General features: G+C 43.4%; 1 protein-coding gene across 1 annotated transcript; it reads left to right on the top strand.

Annotated features, from left to right (window-relative positions):
• The first annotated feature begins 13 nt into the window (after positions 1–13).
• On the top strand, positions 14–13,009 carry LOC135237623 (myosin light chain kinase 2, skeletal/cardiac muscle-like). The gene is made up of 15 exons (XM_064304924.1): positions 14–99; positions 2,393–2,558; positions 2,805–3,248; positions 4,185–4,260; positions 4,490–5,060; positions 5,494–5,708; positions 8,040–8,145; positions 8,641–8,740; positions 9,274–9,383; positions 9,992–10,133; positions 10,355–10,425; positions 10,786–10,914; positions 11,111–11,263; positions 12,040–12,172; positions 12,401–13,009. Exons 3-15 carry the CDS (start codon positions 2,886–2,888, stop codon positions 12,479–12,481), a joined length of 2,250 nt encoding a protein of 749 aa, XP_064160994.1. The 5' UTR covers positions 14–99; positions 2,393–2,558; positions 2,805–2,885; the 3' UTR covers positions 12,482–13,009.
• The last annotated feature ends 927 nt before the right edge of the window (positions 13,010–13,936 follow it).

The following is a 13,936-nucleotide window of genomic DNA, read 5'->3' as shown; positions in this document are numbered from 1 at the left end:
GGGCTCAGTTTCCCCTGCTGGCTCTGTCCTGAGTGATCTGTCCTTTGCCGTGAATTCCTGTGGTTACGATCAGCTATAACAGCATCCAGAGATGACGAGGTAAGTGTCCTTTAACAAGATCATTTCCATAAATCTCTTCCCAGTCTGTGCAAATGCGATGATACCCTGCCAGCGCCGGCCTTGATCCCTTGAAAAGGGCACGGTGACTGTACCCTGCCCCCTTTGAGGGGTTGAACCTGCATCCCCCTGAAAGTGTTGCAAACTTAAGTATAGTTGAATTTATTTCCTAGAGGCTCAATTCATTTGTAGCTTTAAAAGTACACTACCCTCAATTTCAAAACCCTGTTGACAAGTGACCTACAGTCATTGAAACACTGGCACCCTCCTTTTTGTTTCCTGAGTGAGTGATTAAGTGAATCTCCTCTGCCTGCTCTTTTGTAAATTGATTTGGTGAAAATCAATTGTAATGTAATTCTGTGCTAGCTGTCAAAGTTGAGTGCTTGTCTATCACAGTCTCTTGATGGGCCCCCTTGTGGGTGCAGTCTCTGAGCTTGAAGCCACAGGTGGGGCACCAAGGGTGCCCAAGGCCTTCAGGGGGATGCTTGAGTGTTACAGCCATTGGGGTATAAAGAGTAATTGGACAGCCATGTCCTACATCTTCAATGGTTTTCAGAGAGATTCCAAAAGTCTGAAAGTACTGTTAACTGTACAATGCCACCTTATCTGAATTGGGAATGTCACGATCACTGTGCTTTAGGTGAAGATTCCTGTAAACTTAACATGTCATTACTGTCACTGCCACTTTTATTCCTTTGTGATCCACTTAAACTGGCTTTTGCCTCTGCTTTAGCCATTAATTGCCTGTTTCTGGCCAGCAAAAGTTTGCAAATCCTTCTGGCTATCCTGTTGGCAAAAAAGGTTGCTCGTAAATATTTAGAGACTAGACTTTTTCAAATATGCACTTCAAATGTCTCAAAAGCACAGCCCCCTAGTCTCAATCCAGCAGGCTGGTAGACTGTATGCGTGAAATGACGATTTTCACATCAAAACCAAACTGAACCCACCTGCAAGAGGAGGTTACCTGGCCAATGCAAATCTCAAAATGCATCGTGAGATGGCAGCTGTTCGTGTCATGCAGTACTGTTGCAAACTCTGAAGCTGTTATTCTGTTTTGATGGCAGTGGGGTACCTTGTCCCTGGACTTAAATTATTCCAACCATGATTTCTGACACTTTACATACATTTCTTGAAGCTAATGAACTACTGAAGACTGTTTTTGTGTATCTATATGTTGTCCTGTGGTTTAATCTACAAGGTGAAGTGTACACAGCTAATTAGTTAACTGGAGGAAGTAGAAGTTGCCATATTTCAGAAATACTTGTGGTCCTCTGTGTACAGATTGACCCCTAGATTGACATGCTCCATTCCATTTCCCCTCAGCCCCTTTGCAAATGCATTCTGTTGAGCTGTCGCTAAGGGCCCTTGGGTTGATACAACAGTTGAAACTCTCCAGGTGGTGAAGCGAAGTATTGCAACTAATAAAAAATGGCAAAATTCTACAGATAAAGCCCTCCAGGATGAGGGTCTCCCTCTGTTGTCCTAACATAAAGCTTTCAGCTGGAGATTTCACTCCATACCCCACCATGCAATGTGAAATGTGTGGATGGGGTCTAGGGCTCACAGCTCTGGCTTTAATGGATTTGAGGATCAATGTGGTGCAGAGCAGCCTGCCAGATGTCATAACTGGGAATCATGGTTTCATTAACAGGTTTTCTTTTCATGGGCTACTGTAAAAATACTGTACAAAAAATTCAGTGACATGCACATGACTATAGGTGTGAAATCCAGACAAGGTACACTTCATCTGGAAGTGAAAATGTATGTAAAAATATTCTTAAAAAGTAAAATATCTTTTCCATTTTGCTAGAGACCCCAGAGATTCTTTTAGAGGCTCCAGTTTGGGAGCTCTTAATATACTAGCAAAAGTATGACTCATTAAAAATTGCTCTTAGTGAACATTGCTGGAAGTAAAGGTCCTATGGCTGCTCTCTGTGGGCCAAAGTGAAACCCTGCTTACGAAAGCCAACTGGAGGAGAAATATGTGTGAACATGCAAGTGCATGTGTGAATGCATAGTGTGTGTGTCTGTCTATGTGTGTGGGTCTAAGTTGGTGAAAGAATGTTTGCGTGCATAAAATAATTTAATAACTTTAGTGTGTTGGTGTGTGCCTGTCCTTCTGTGTGTTCTTATACATGCCATTGAGTGAAATGGAAAGACTGCATGCTCTTTGTCCCTAAAATCTGATGTGCCTCCAGCTGCCTCACATGCCTCTATTATCAGGGAACATTAACAATCCCCCACTCTCCACGACCCCTCCCCCCCCCATATTCAGCGTCTATTTGGAGCTGCGGCAGAGAAAGATAGAGGAAGAATCCAGCAGCACCCCCCACCTTGCTTATGTAGCCGATCTGAAACCCTACAGCTGGGCTGCCTGTCCATTGGTCTCTGCAGGTGGTCTTCGACATTGGAGAATCTGGTCTCAACCAGAAGATAACAATGTAAGGAGTTTGTATGTATTGTGTGTGTATTTGTGTGTCTGTGTGTTTGTCCTAAAGGGTTATGTGTGTGTGAGTGTCTTGTGAGCATTTTTCTACTGTGTGTGAATGTGTGTATGTGTGTTATATGTGTGTATGTGTTTATGTGTGTTATATGTGTGTGTGTCTACGCACTTTCTCTGTATGTGTCTATGCTTGTGTGTGCATTCTGGTCTCAGTTGTCCCTCTTTTCTGTCTCTTATTCGGTAGTGTGTGCTGGTTCCCTCACCCTTTCTCTGACTCTGACTTGGCAGAGCGCAGCAGTCAGCCTTGTCAGGTTCTGCTGTGGTCATGCGCACAGCACGGGCATCAGGGGTCCCACTCAGGGGTCTGGTGGCCCTGGAAGCGAAGCTGGACAGCTTTGGGCACAAGCTGGACCTGGTGCTCTCCAGCTCTCAACTGCCTGCGCGGGCCTCTGGCTGCGCGTTCTGCAGCACCTGCAGTCTGCACGCTGCGCAGCAGGAGGCCATAGTCAGCATGCTGTCAGCCCAGGCCCACCGCCTCGACTCCTTGGAGAGGCTGGTCCCGGGTGTGGGCTCAGAAGGCGGGGCTTCGCCCACCCAGGAGGGTGGGGTCACACCTAGCCAAGAGGGTAGAGCCATACCTCAGAAACCTCTGTCCTTGCCAGTCCAAAATTCCTGCAGAGAGGCAAAGGTACCACACTTTTTGTTCTATTCATTTTGAAAAAATAATACATTTGTTATACCAGCTGTAGATAGCATGATCCAATGCATTTTGTCTTCTGTTTTGACCTTCTTAAATTTTTAGATGGTAGCTAAGACTGGTTGTTTTATAGAACCTGTAGTCCAAATGATGATCCAGTGTTTTTATATAGCTGTGTTTTATTTTGTAGTTCACTAAATTGTCTGTGTAAATCTCTGTTATTTTACTGCAAAATGAAAAGGGCTATAAGGGCAATGGAAATAAAATTCATTATTGTTATTATTACTATTTCCTTCGCCAACTCTCTTTCATTTGGAGCCCCAGGCTCTGATCGCCGAGCCTGTGACTGCAACCTCCAGTAATAATTCTTACTGTTACTGCCGGCTGTTTTAAGCCAAACACCTTTCTGTTACCCTCAGCCAGGGGTCCACAATCAGGGACAATCATTCTGACTGACTACAAGAGTTTATGCCAACTTCTGCTGTTAATTATTATACGTATTTGATCAGTCATTCCTTTATGCTGATATTTTTTTTAAATCATCAGTTATGCATGCAGACTGTATTCTTGGTTAGGTTTTCCTGTGGTACAATTTAGGAGTGAACCCCTGTTGGTGTAAAGAGCTGTTTATAAAAAATTAGCCAGCGTAATTGATTAGAATTGATTAGAAATCTGCAGACACACCAGCCCTCCAGGACCAGTTGTATCCCCCTGCCCTTAGCAGTGGATACAGTAGTTGACCCTGGAGTGAAAGGCCAAATATGACTTTTTTTTTGACAAATCAGAATATTGCAATATACGAATGTCATGAAAGCAAGGGTAGCAATAGTCTATGATCAGACAGATGAAGGAGAAATGCTGTAGAGATATGTGTTTACACATAGCCCTGTTTAGTGTGCTTACCTGCTCTGTCTCTACTCTATTTAGGAGGGTACAGTCAACACAGCAGAGAAAAGAAACCAGACCCTTAAACAGCAGAATATATGTGTGACTCGCCAGAAGGGTAAATACTGAACACTTATAAATACGACCAAGAGCTCACGTATCCCAGTGCACTTTTAAATCCTGGACATATCGTGCCCTGCTCAAATTTCACATTCCACAAACAAAACATTATTCACCAGATACATTCACCAAACAGGAAGCAATCACCACAGCACAGGAATCTGATGGATAGTGCAGCGGGATGATGGGTAATGGCCTGGGGGCTGACTGTGCTGTCTCCTATACAGGTGTGCCTGCACAGTTAAAGAATGATGTGAGGAAGGACAAGGCTATGAGTGTGGAGAAAGCCCTTAGTCCCCCACCAGACAGAGGGTCAAAGCCCAAATTTAATCCCACAGTGCCCTGTTTGACACAGCCAGCGCCCTCTCTAAACTCCATGGGGGGAATGCAAAAAACCAACCCCCCCAAAACAGGGCTGCCGGATCACGAACCCCCTCAGCAAACAAGGACGGGTGCACAAAAAAATGATGGCAGCGGTGCCAGTGGAACCCTGTCTTGCACCAGTGTGGGCGGAGCTACAGAGCGACAAGTGAAGGATGGAAGATCAGACCCTGGGGGCTCTTCATCCTTTAAACTACCGGGACAGTTCCATACAGAGAAGGCAAAACCAAAGGTTACCATGACGCCCCCTCCACCATCATCAGAAGCAAAGGCGGTGACCACGTCCACGGCAGGAGGCGGGGCAGCCCCAAGTCTCCCACAGGGAAAGCTGCTGGCGGTGACAGTTCCCAAGGCAACGACAAACGACAGCCATAGTTCACTCAGACATGTACACAGCTGTCCTGAATCCTTGCAAAGGTATTTAGGAGTTAACTATCTGTTTAATAATAAAGGTGCTGCGCAATTAAAGTGTATGTGTCATAATAATAATGATTTTTTAAAATATATTATTATTATTATTATTATTTATAATAGTAGATACACTCTATTTGTGTTGCACCTTTCATACTTGCAGTTCATAATACTCAGAAAGTTAAAAGGAGAAAAAACCAAAAGCTTTCGTAATAAGAGAAACAAAGGATAAAAGCATAGCAAAAGCATAGCAAAATTAAATATAGCCCAAACCAGTTCTAAATCACTACATTAAAGCGATCTTATGAAAATCAGGATCATTACTGTTTTACCCTCAAACATGTTATTTAGGAAAGGGTGTTGTTTTGCAATGATTTTTAAAAAATGCCCTAATGCTTTGTTTAACGTGTCTTGACCTGTGATTTCTTCACTTTGTCAGGCTACAGGACTCAGGAGGCTCCTCGCGACTGAATCCGTCAGACATAGCAGCGCCCCCTCTGCCAAAGACATGTAGTGCAGCTGCAGGGGTCCCAGCAGTGCCGGTGAAGCCATCTGCTGCTGCAGGCATTCAGATTACAGTGAGCACGGCACCTGACTGCACCTTGCTCCCAGACACGACCAAAGCCACGCCCCCCATCTGCCAGAAAATACTAGGTACCCATGGATTTGACTGCTGGAGGCCTGACTACAGGGATGGCTAGTGTTCTGTTGAAGCGCTTACTACTGCTTTCCGCAGACAGCTGCTTTTTAAGACAGAGGGAAAGTAGACAGATTTAAAGATAGACATAGGAACACAGAACACAAACAGTCATGGCTGCAAATCGAACACCTGACCACACAGGAGGTTCTTAAATGGGTTCATATTTGGTTGCTTTATGGACTAAACCACATGGTCTTGCCCAAAACTAGGTTAAAATTATTAATTATAAAATATATGTGTGTGTGTATATATAGTCCTGAATGCAGCACATGAAACACATGTTTAATTGGATTCAGTTTGGGTGATTGAATTGGCAAGTCAAAAACATTCCACTTTTTGGCCTTGAAAAACTCCTTGATTGCTTTATCAAGATATTTGTGCTCGTTGTGCTGCTGCAAGGTGAAGCACTGTCCAATGAATTTTGAGGCATTTGGTTGAATTTCAGTAAATAAGACGTCTCTGTACACTTCAAAATACATCTTGCTATTCTCAGCAGTCACATGATCAATAAGGACCAGTGAGCCAGTTCCAGTGGCAGCCATTCAAGACAAAGCCATTTCTTATTTATCCCCTGCTTTATTGGCATTGACACTTCCTTGGTCCTCCTGTTGAGAGACAACAGCAATGAAATCAAATTAAAATTCAACACATATTACCAACTCTAGACCTTTTAGTAGCTTTTTTGTGCATGAACTAATGATGCAATAATACACAGAGCTGGCCAAGAAACAGCTGAGCAGCCAATTGTCCAATTACTTTCGGTCTTGCAAATTGGGTCCAAAAAAAGAGCTGCAATTCCTACATTCATGATATGGATGTAAATACACAGAAATTAAAATAGACAGTCTGCACTTTCACCTCATATTGTTTCATTTTAAATCCAATGTGCTGGAGTTCAGGGCAAAACAATGCAAATGTGTGCCCCTGTCTAATACACGTGCTGTGTGTGTGTGTGTGTGTGTGTATATATAGGCTATATATATATATATATATATATATATATAAACATAGATAAATGCATTGTATAAACAATATCAATGTTTGGCACAAGGGAGGCGAATGAAAACAAGAGCATTCAAAAGTTAAATATATGTTGATTGATTACAATGGAGTTGATCTGAGCAAGGAGTTACTTTATATGTGAGTGAGAGCGCTGCCGGAGTACAGTGCATAAAAGCAGGTGACAGAAGTAGGCAGACTAGAGTGATTACAGAAAGTTTACAGCGATTAGTGGCAGAATCCTCACATGCTCTGCCAGAAATTGTGGTATTTGCCCACGTGGACAGGGGTACCTTTTTAATCCCTAAACGATGAGTGGTATCTAACCTTCCAAACACACTGATCCTGTAATGGGGGGGCAGCTGCCCCTGTCACAACCACCCACCCCCACATGCAGCTGCCACGTGGATGGAATGGAAGCCTGTTTGATCTGTCATCTGTGTGGGATTGTGGGTAACTCCACACCCTCATCCCATTCTTGGGAATAGAGCCAGTAATAAACTGAAGAGCACCGCTGTTTTCTCCACTAACAGCACTAAAGACACAGCAAGCATCTTGGCAGTATAGCATAATGGCTAGGATAATATTGAAATTGCAGATAAGTTAGAGAGTTTCAGGTTAGATTCCTTGTTTCAATCCCTATTGTACCACTGAGCAAGGTACATAAGCATAAATAATTCAGCTATATAAATGGATTGCATGTTTAAGATTTTGAGCTGTTTTCACTCTATGAAAATCCCAAAATGTGAAGTCTAATTGTATGTGTGTGTGATACATCTCCAGAAGTTAGGCAGGTTATGGTATTATGGAATGTATTATTCAACAGCAAACAGTGGGAAACTGCTTGCCATTTCATTTACTTTAATGTTCAGCTAAAGGCATGATAGAGGTCAAGGAGGGGGACCCTGGGTGTGAAGTGCAGTTTGCTTCAGTAAATCACTATGCCTGCTTCTTTAAAAACATTCCAGGCATAAGGCACTGATAACACAATGTGCAAGTGCTACTTAAAGCGCTACACCTTCAATCTCCCTTTATACTGAAGCTCTGTGTGCTGGCTGTTACTGTCAGTTGTCACACTGAAGAATTGGAATCATCTCTAAGTCAAGTGCCTGCATATAAATATAATTCTGTCAAATTATCAGCCTGGTCAGTTGTTAAGTAGTCGTTTTGAGAGTAATGACTGCTCCTGGCATGGATAAATACTGCTGGATGTGTGGAAACACTGCCCCTGGTGGAGAGATTGGAGAGTATTGCTCCCTGACATTGGGTTTCTTTCCTTGCTTTAGATGATGACCCCCCTCACCCTGCCCCCTTCCCCCATCGTGTGGTGACCGTGCGACCCAGCCAACCCCACGACGCTTATATCATCAACACTCAGGAGGTCCTGGGGGGGTAAGAGACGCACCCGCTGGGGGTGGGAGAGGGCACTCAAAGGCAGATGCTTTTCCAACTCTGCTTGAGCCAATGATGTTTCACTGACAGCTCCCAAATCCATCCTTTCAGATTAGTTGAAAGGATGAATACAGAAGTTATTTGATTTGTTTGTCCTTAGCTTGTACGGTTTTGTCAGGTTTAAAAACAAATTCTGTTCACTGATCATAGTCCTGTGGTCCTCACACACTACCAACAGCAGCCCTAATATCTGGAATACTAGCCCTTCCCCTTATTCAGGGAAATAGTGGCCAGAGCTCTGTACTCTGGACCTGAGGCCAGCAGTGTGGAGTACTGGTCAGAGTACAGTGTTTTTCAGTGGTGAGCAAGCACACTTCACTCCATTTACTAAATAAAGATGTTTGAATGGTTCTGAAATGATTATAGGAGTACAGAAGGAATTTACAGAGCAATTGTACCACTCCGGGTGATCCTGATGTTGCTCTGCTCTTTTAGGGGTCGATTTGGCACAGTGCACCGCTGTACAGAGAAAACATCTGGGCTGACGCTGGCAGCAAAAATCGTGATAACACGAAGTGCAAAAGAGAAGGCGTCTGTGAGTGTCAAACAGACCTGCTACCTGCACTTGTATACATATGACTTTAATGTGTGTGTGTGTCAAACAGACCTACTACCTGTACCTGTATACATATGGCCTTAATGTGTGTGTGTGTGTGTGTGTGTATCAAACAGACCTGCTACCTGTACCTGTTCACATATGGCCTTAATGTGTGCGTGTGTGCGTGTGCGTGTGAGTATCAAACAGACCTGCTAACTGTACCTGCATACATATGGCTTTAATGTGTGTGTGTGTGTGTGTATGTGTGTGTGAGTATCAAACAGACCTGCTACCTTACCTGCATACATATGGCTTTAATGTGTGTGTGTGTGTGTGTGTTTGCATGTGTATATCAAACAGACCTGCTACCTGTATCTATACACACATGATGTAATGTGTGTGAAGCAGATCTGCCACCTGTATCTGTGTGCTTTACTATATCTGTCCATTTTTAACTGTATCCTGCACCACTCAACTGCGTGGGTGTGAATGTGTGTGTTTGTGCGTGTGTGCATGCACTGTATGGGTAGGATATGTCACATAATGAGATACAGGTGATGAACCAGCTGAGCCACCCCAACATCATCCAGCTGTATGATGCCTACGAGGTCAAGAACCAGGTGGTTCTGATCCTGGAGTTGTGAGTAATGATGGATCTGATGGATCTAAGTGAATCACACATAGTCTTCTGTGTGGCAGGTTGGATCTAACATCTTTTAAAACTCAGTCTACTGTGTGCTAGAGTGGATATAAAGGATCTAACTGATTCATACTCAGTTCTCTGCGTGCCAGACCGAATCTAATGGATCTAACTGAATCACACTTGAGTCTTCTGTGTGCCAGACTAGATCTAACATCTTCTACTGTGTGCTAGAGTGGATGTAAAGGATCTAACTGATTTATATTCATTTTAACTCATTCACACACAGATGCACTGCCTGTCCCAGGTCATCATGTTACCACCCTGTGGGGTTCCAGCTCTTTCCCTGGCAGTCAGTGCACATTGCATTGTCTGCCATTGTGTTTCTGTGTTATAATCTTTTATGTATATCTCCCTCTGTGAGATAAAGGTTGCTGCTCTGCTATGAAATCTAATGAGACATATTCATAAAGAATCTGCACTATTGATTAATCATGAGGGCTACGATTTAGGGGAGAGTCTAGTGAGGGTTTCTGTTTTTAGTGTGGAGGGGATTGTTTTGGGGGTACAGGTAAGATTTAGGTTTACTCTGTGTATGTTTTGTGCAGTGTGGAGGGTGGTGAGCTGTTTGAAAGGATCTTAGATGAGAGCTTTCCGCTCACAGAGCTGGATGCCATGATTTTTGTGAAGCAGATATGTGAGGGGATTCAGTACATGCACCAGATGTACGTCCTGCACCTGGACCTGAAGGTGAGACCTTGCATGGCCATGTGTGAATGTAAGTAGCTATGTGTGTGCAAGCATATGAGTATATGCATGGGTGTGTGTGTGTGTATGTATCAAACAGACCTGCTACCTGTACCGGAATACATATGGCGTGTGTGTGTGTTTGTGTGTTAGTGTGTGTGTTAGTGTTAGTATTAAAATGATGACAGTTCCTAATCTGTTTCTCTGTACTGTATGACCTGCAGCCAGAAAACATCCTCTGTGTGAATCGCAGTGGGCACCAGGTGAAGATTATTGACTTTGGGTTGGCCAGGAGGTAGTGTTTCTCTCCCTTCATTTTTGTGTGTGCGTGGGCACGTGAGTGCGCGGGCATGCTGACATATGTGTATGTGTATTTACTGTCAGTAATCATGTTCAAAAACTGCATTGATGAATTGACTGGAAAAGCTGCCTAACATCTACATGGTTTTCCCAGAGACACATGTTTTGTTTCAGAGTATAAATGTAAATCAACTCATTTGCGCAATTAAACAGATCGCTGCTATATTTTGAATATGTATTTTGAATACGCAAATATATATTTTACAGCTCTAATGTAGTGTACTTTATACTTAATATTATGATTTTACATTCCAAATCTCAGAATTCCTCCGTTTTTCTGTTTGTCTGTCCTCAGGTATAAGCCACGAGAGAAGCTTCGAGTTTCATTCGGGACTCCAGAGTTTCTGGCACCAGAGATTGTGAACTTTGACTTTGTGTCCTTCCCCACAGACATGTGGACAGTGGGGGTCATCACCTACATGCTGTGAGTCACCTAAGTACTCTTGATTGGTCCAGATTCCCTATGTGACATGACTTCCACTGCCACAAAACAACAACAACAACCATGACTGACAACCCCCAACCATAAGCCAACGGGCAGCCACCACTGCAACCGACAACATCAAGCACTCACCCCTTGATATCCTGAGCACTGAATGTGTGTTTTGTGTCCCCATCAGGCTGAGCGGCCTGTCCCCCTTCATGGGAGATGATGACACGCAGACGCTGAACAACGTTCTCAGTGTGAACTGGTATTTTGACGAAGAGGCCTTTGAGCATGTCTCCCCCCAGGCCAAAGACTTTGTTTCCAACCTGCTGATCCGGGAGAGGAGGTGAGGGCAGGAAGGAGGGGGTGGGTAGAATTGGGTGGAGCACTGGAATGTGGCCTCCTTTTAGTTCCCCCGTGTTCCTATTGGTTGAGGGCACTGAGCTTGTCATCTTATTGACTGAAAGGCATTACTACTCTCCCTATATCCCTGGAACAATGGGGTAAATTCTTTTTGTGAACTTGGGATTTGAGTGCTGTGCTTTGTTGTCACTGTTTGATTTATCCAATACGGTAAGGTAGACCAGGTTCTTTTTCTGCTCTTACTAGTTGTGACTAATTTTAAAAACAGAGCAGCAGCACCTGTCACAACATCATGATTACTTGCTTTAAAATATGTGACTAAATATAATGTAATAGTAAAACCTGAAGTGTTCATATCAGCTAAAAACATAACTTCTTACTGTGTACTCTCACTCAGAGTTATTTTTTTTTAAATAAGAGTCTTCTGACACAGATGACATCATCATAACTGATCACCAGGCCAGAGCACATCATTGGGTAGTGGTTGCAATGATGGCAAAATGTGTCTGTGTGCATGTGTCTTTATGATTGTGTGTGTGTGTATATGTGTGTGCATGGGACTTTATGATTGTGTGTGTGAGTGTGTGTGTGTGTGTCTTTATGATTGTGTGTGTGTGTGTGCAGGTCTTTATGACTCTGTGTGTGTGTGTGTGTGTGCGTCTTTATGACTGTGCGTGTGTGTGTGTGTGCGTGTCTTTATGACTCTGTGTATGGGTGTGTGTGTCCGTGTGTCTTCATGATTGCGTGTGTGTGTTGCAGCGGGCGCCTAAGCGCAGCACAGTGTCTCAGACACTCCTGGCTGCACAGCATCCAGGACAGAGCCAGACACAGCAACGTCCTGCTCAAGTCCCAGGTCCAGCTGAGGAAGTACATGGCCAAGCGCAAGTGGAAGGTGGGCCAGCCGAACACAGCATTACTGACTAACCCCCACATTCCAAAACCCACGCGTCAACTGTGTAACTGTATTAACTGATAAGTTACAATCCAAGTGACATCCAAAACTAACAGACCCTGCAGCTCTTCGGGACCAAGGTTGCAGACCCTTGTTTTAAGATATTTTGTCAGTGTCTTCTAAAGTCACATCCATGCGTTTCTTTTTCTCTTCCTTCTCATCTGTCAGAAAAATTACATCGCCATAGCAGCAGCCAACAGGTTTAAGAAGATCAGCAGCTCTGGGTCTCTCACTTCGCTGGCCATCTGAGTGGGACACGGACCTGTGCACCTAGAGCAGCCAAAGCTCTGGCCACCAAATCTGCCACGGCAATGGAGCATATAATATGCCTTTTCTGGCCACAGAGGAACTCAGGCCACCATTTAACATTGAGTCACTTCTGCATAGATAAACCAGAGGCCAGACATTCCCATCTGGCTTTATAACTACATGGCATTAAGACCTGTCACATTTACCCAAGTTACTGTTACAGCAGCCCTAACTGGAATTATGTTTTTTCTATTTTTATCATCATCATCAGCATCACATTACTTTGGTCATGCCACGGATGTCATGTATTGTTCATTTTCTAAGCACAATTGAAGGAAATTCTTACCAGCTCTTTTCTGTAACTGGAGATTTAGCATAAAGCATATAAAGCACATATTTCCCTGTCAATGCAGTTGTGTTTCCTGTAGTTCTTTTCCAGTCTAAATGAATGACCCCAGACTTAAATGCTGTAATACTCTCAGAGGGAATCTAAAGCAAAATAAAGAAATGCTCTTTGTTTCAGAATAACCCTGGTTCTGTCTTTTACTGATGAAAATACTGTTTCTTGTTCTACCAGCACTGCGCTGGTTTTAGGGTATCCGTAAGAGAATACACAGAAGCCTGGAATCCAGTTTGCATACACACATGTACACTATTTGAAGTTTCTGGGTCAGAGGGTAGTATAGGGAGACGTTAGAGTTAAGACATACAAGAGAATAAATGACACAAACAGTTACTATATCACAAAAAAACAGCAATCGGTATGATGTATATATAGACCGTATATATTTACAGCTCTCATCGTGCATGCGCTTCACCTCATATTACTACGCCGCTCTGTAACGTGTAACTTCATCACTCAGTGACAGACATTCGCGTTAAGACTGGACCGCAACAGCGGGGCCAGCCCTATGGCACTAACCATAGCAGATCAGTGGGTGACATCATGAAGCACTTCGTCCATATTTTTATACGGTTTATGGGTCCAGCCAAAGAAGCACTGTGGCCGCCATACTTTCTGAGTCTACTTTACATTGTATATGCACGTACACATCATGAACATCATACGCTGCACATCAGTGAAACCTTAATGTAACCCTGCTCTGATAAAGCTTATGACAAAAACTGAAGCAACTCGTCAGAGGGCTGCAAGTGTTCCAAACTAGCTATGGTGGGAAAAACTAAGATGCATTAGGCTAAGTTGGTGATTTTGACATGTACTGCATAATTTGGACAGTGTGACGTATTAAAAAGTTGAATAACATAGCTATAGGTTGTCTTGTATTTGCTGAATAGCGCTCTCTTGTGTGGAAGCGTTAAAATAATAAAATTACAGATGGATAGGCTATTCCACAGTAGGCACCGTTTAAAGTCCACCTTAAAATGAGTGGCATTTATTCCTTAATTGAACATTACAATTACAATCGTCAGGACAAAATTACAGATCTCAGTACG

Source organism: Anguilla rostrata, chromosome 13 (genome assembly GCF_018555375.3).
Source record: "Anguilla rostrata isolate EN2019 chromosome 13, ASM1855537v3, whole genome shotgun sequence".
NCBI lineage: Eukaryota > Metazoa > Chordata > Actinopteri > Anguilliformes > Anguillidae > Anguilla > Anguilla rostrata.
The sequence above is the reverse complement of the archived record's forward strand: the minus strand, read 5'-3'. Positions and strand labels throughout refer to the sequence as shown.

Excerpts from the sequence above, each read along its gene's own strand:
- LOC135237623 (XM_064304924.1), top strand. The coding sequence starts at position 2,886 with ATGCGCACAGCACGGGCATCAGGGGTCCCACTCAGGGGTCTGGTGGCC. Across the intron at positions 4,261-4,489 it reads ATGTGTGACTCGCCAGAAGG|GTGTGCCTGCACAGTTAAAG; the intron begins GTAAATACTGAA and ends TCTCCTATACAG. Across the intron at positions 9,384-9,991 it reads GTGGTTCTGATCCTGGAGTT|TGTGGAGGGTGGTGAGCTGT; the intron begins GTGAGTAATGAT and ends TGTTTTGTGCAG.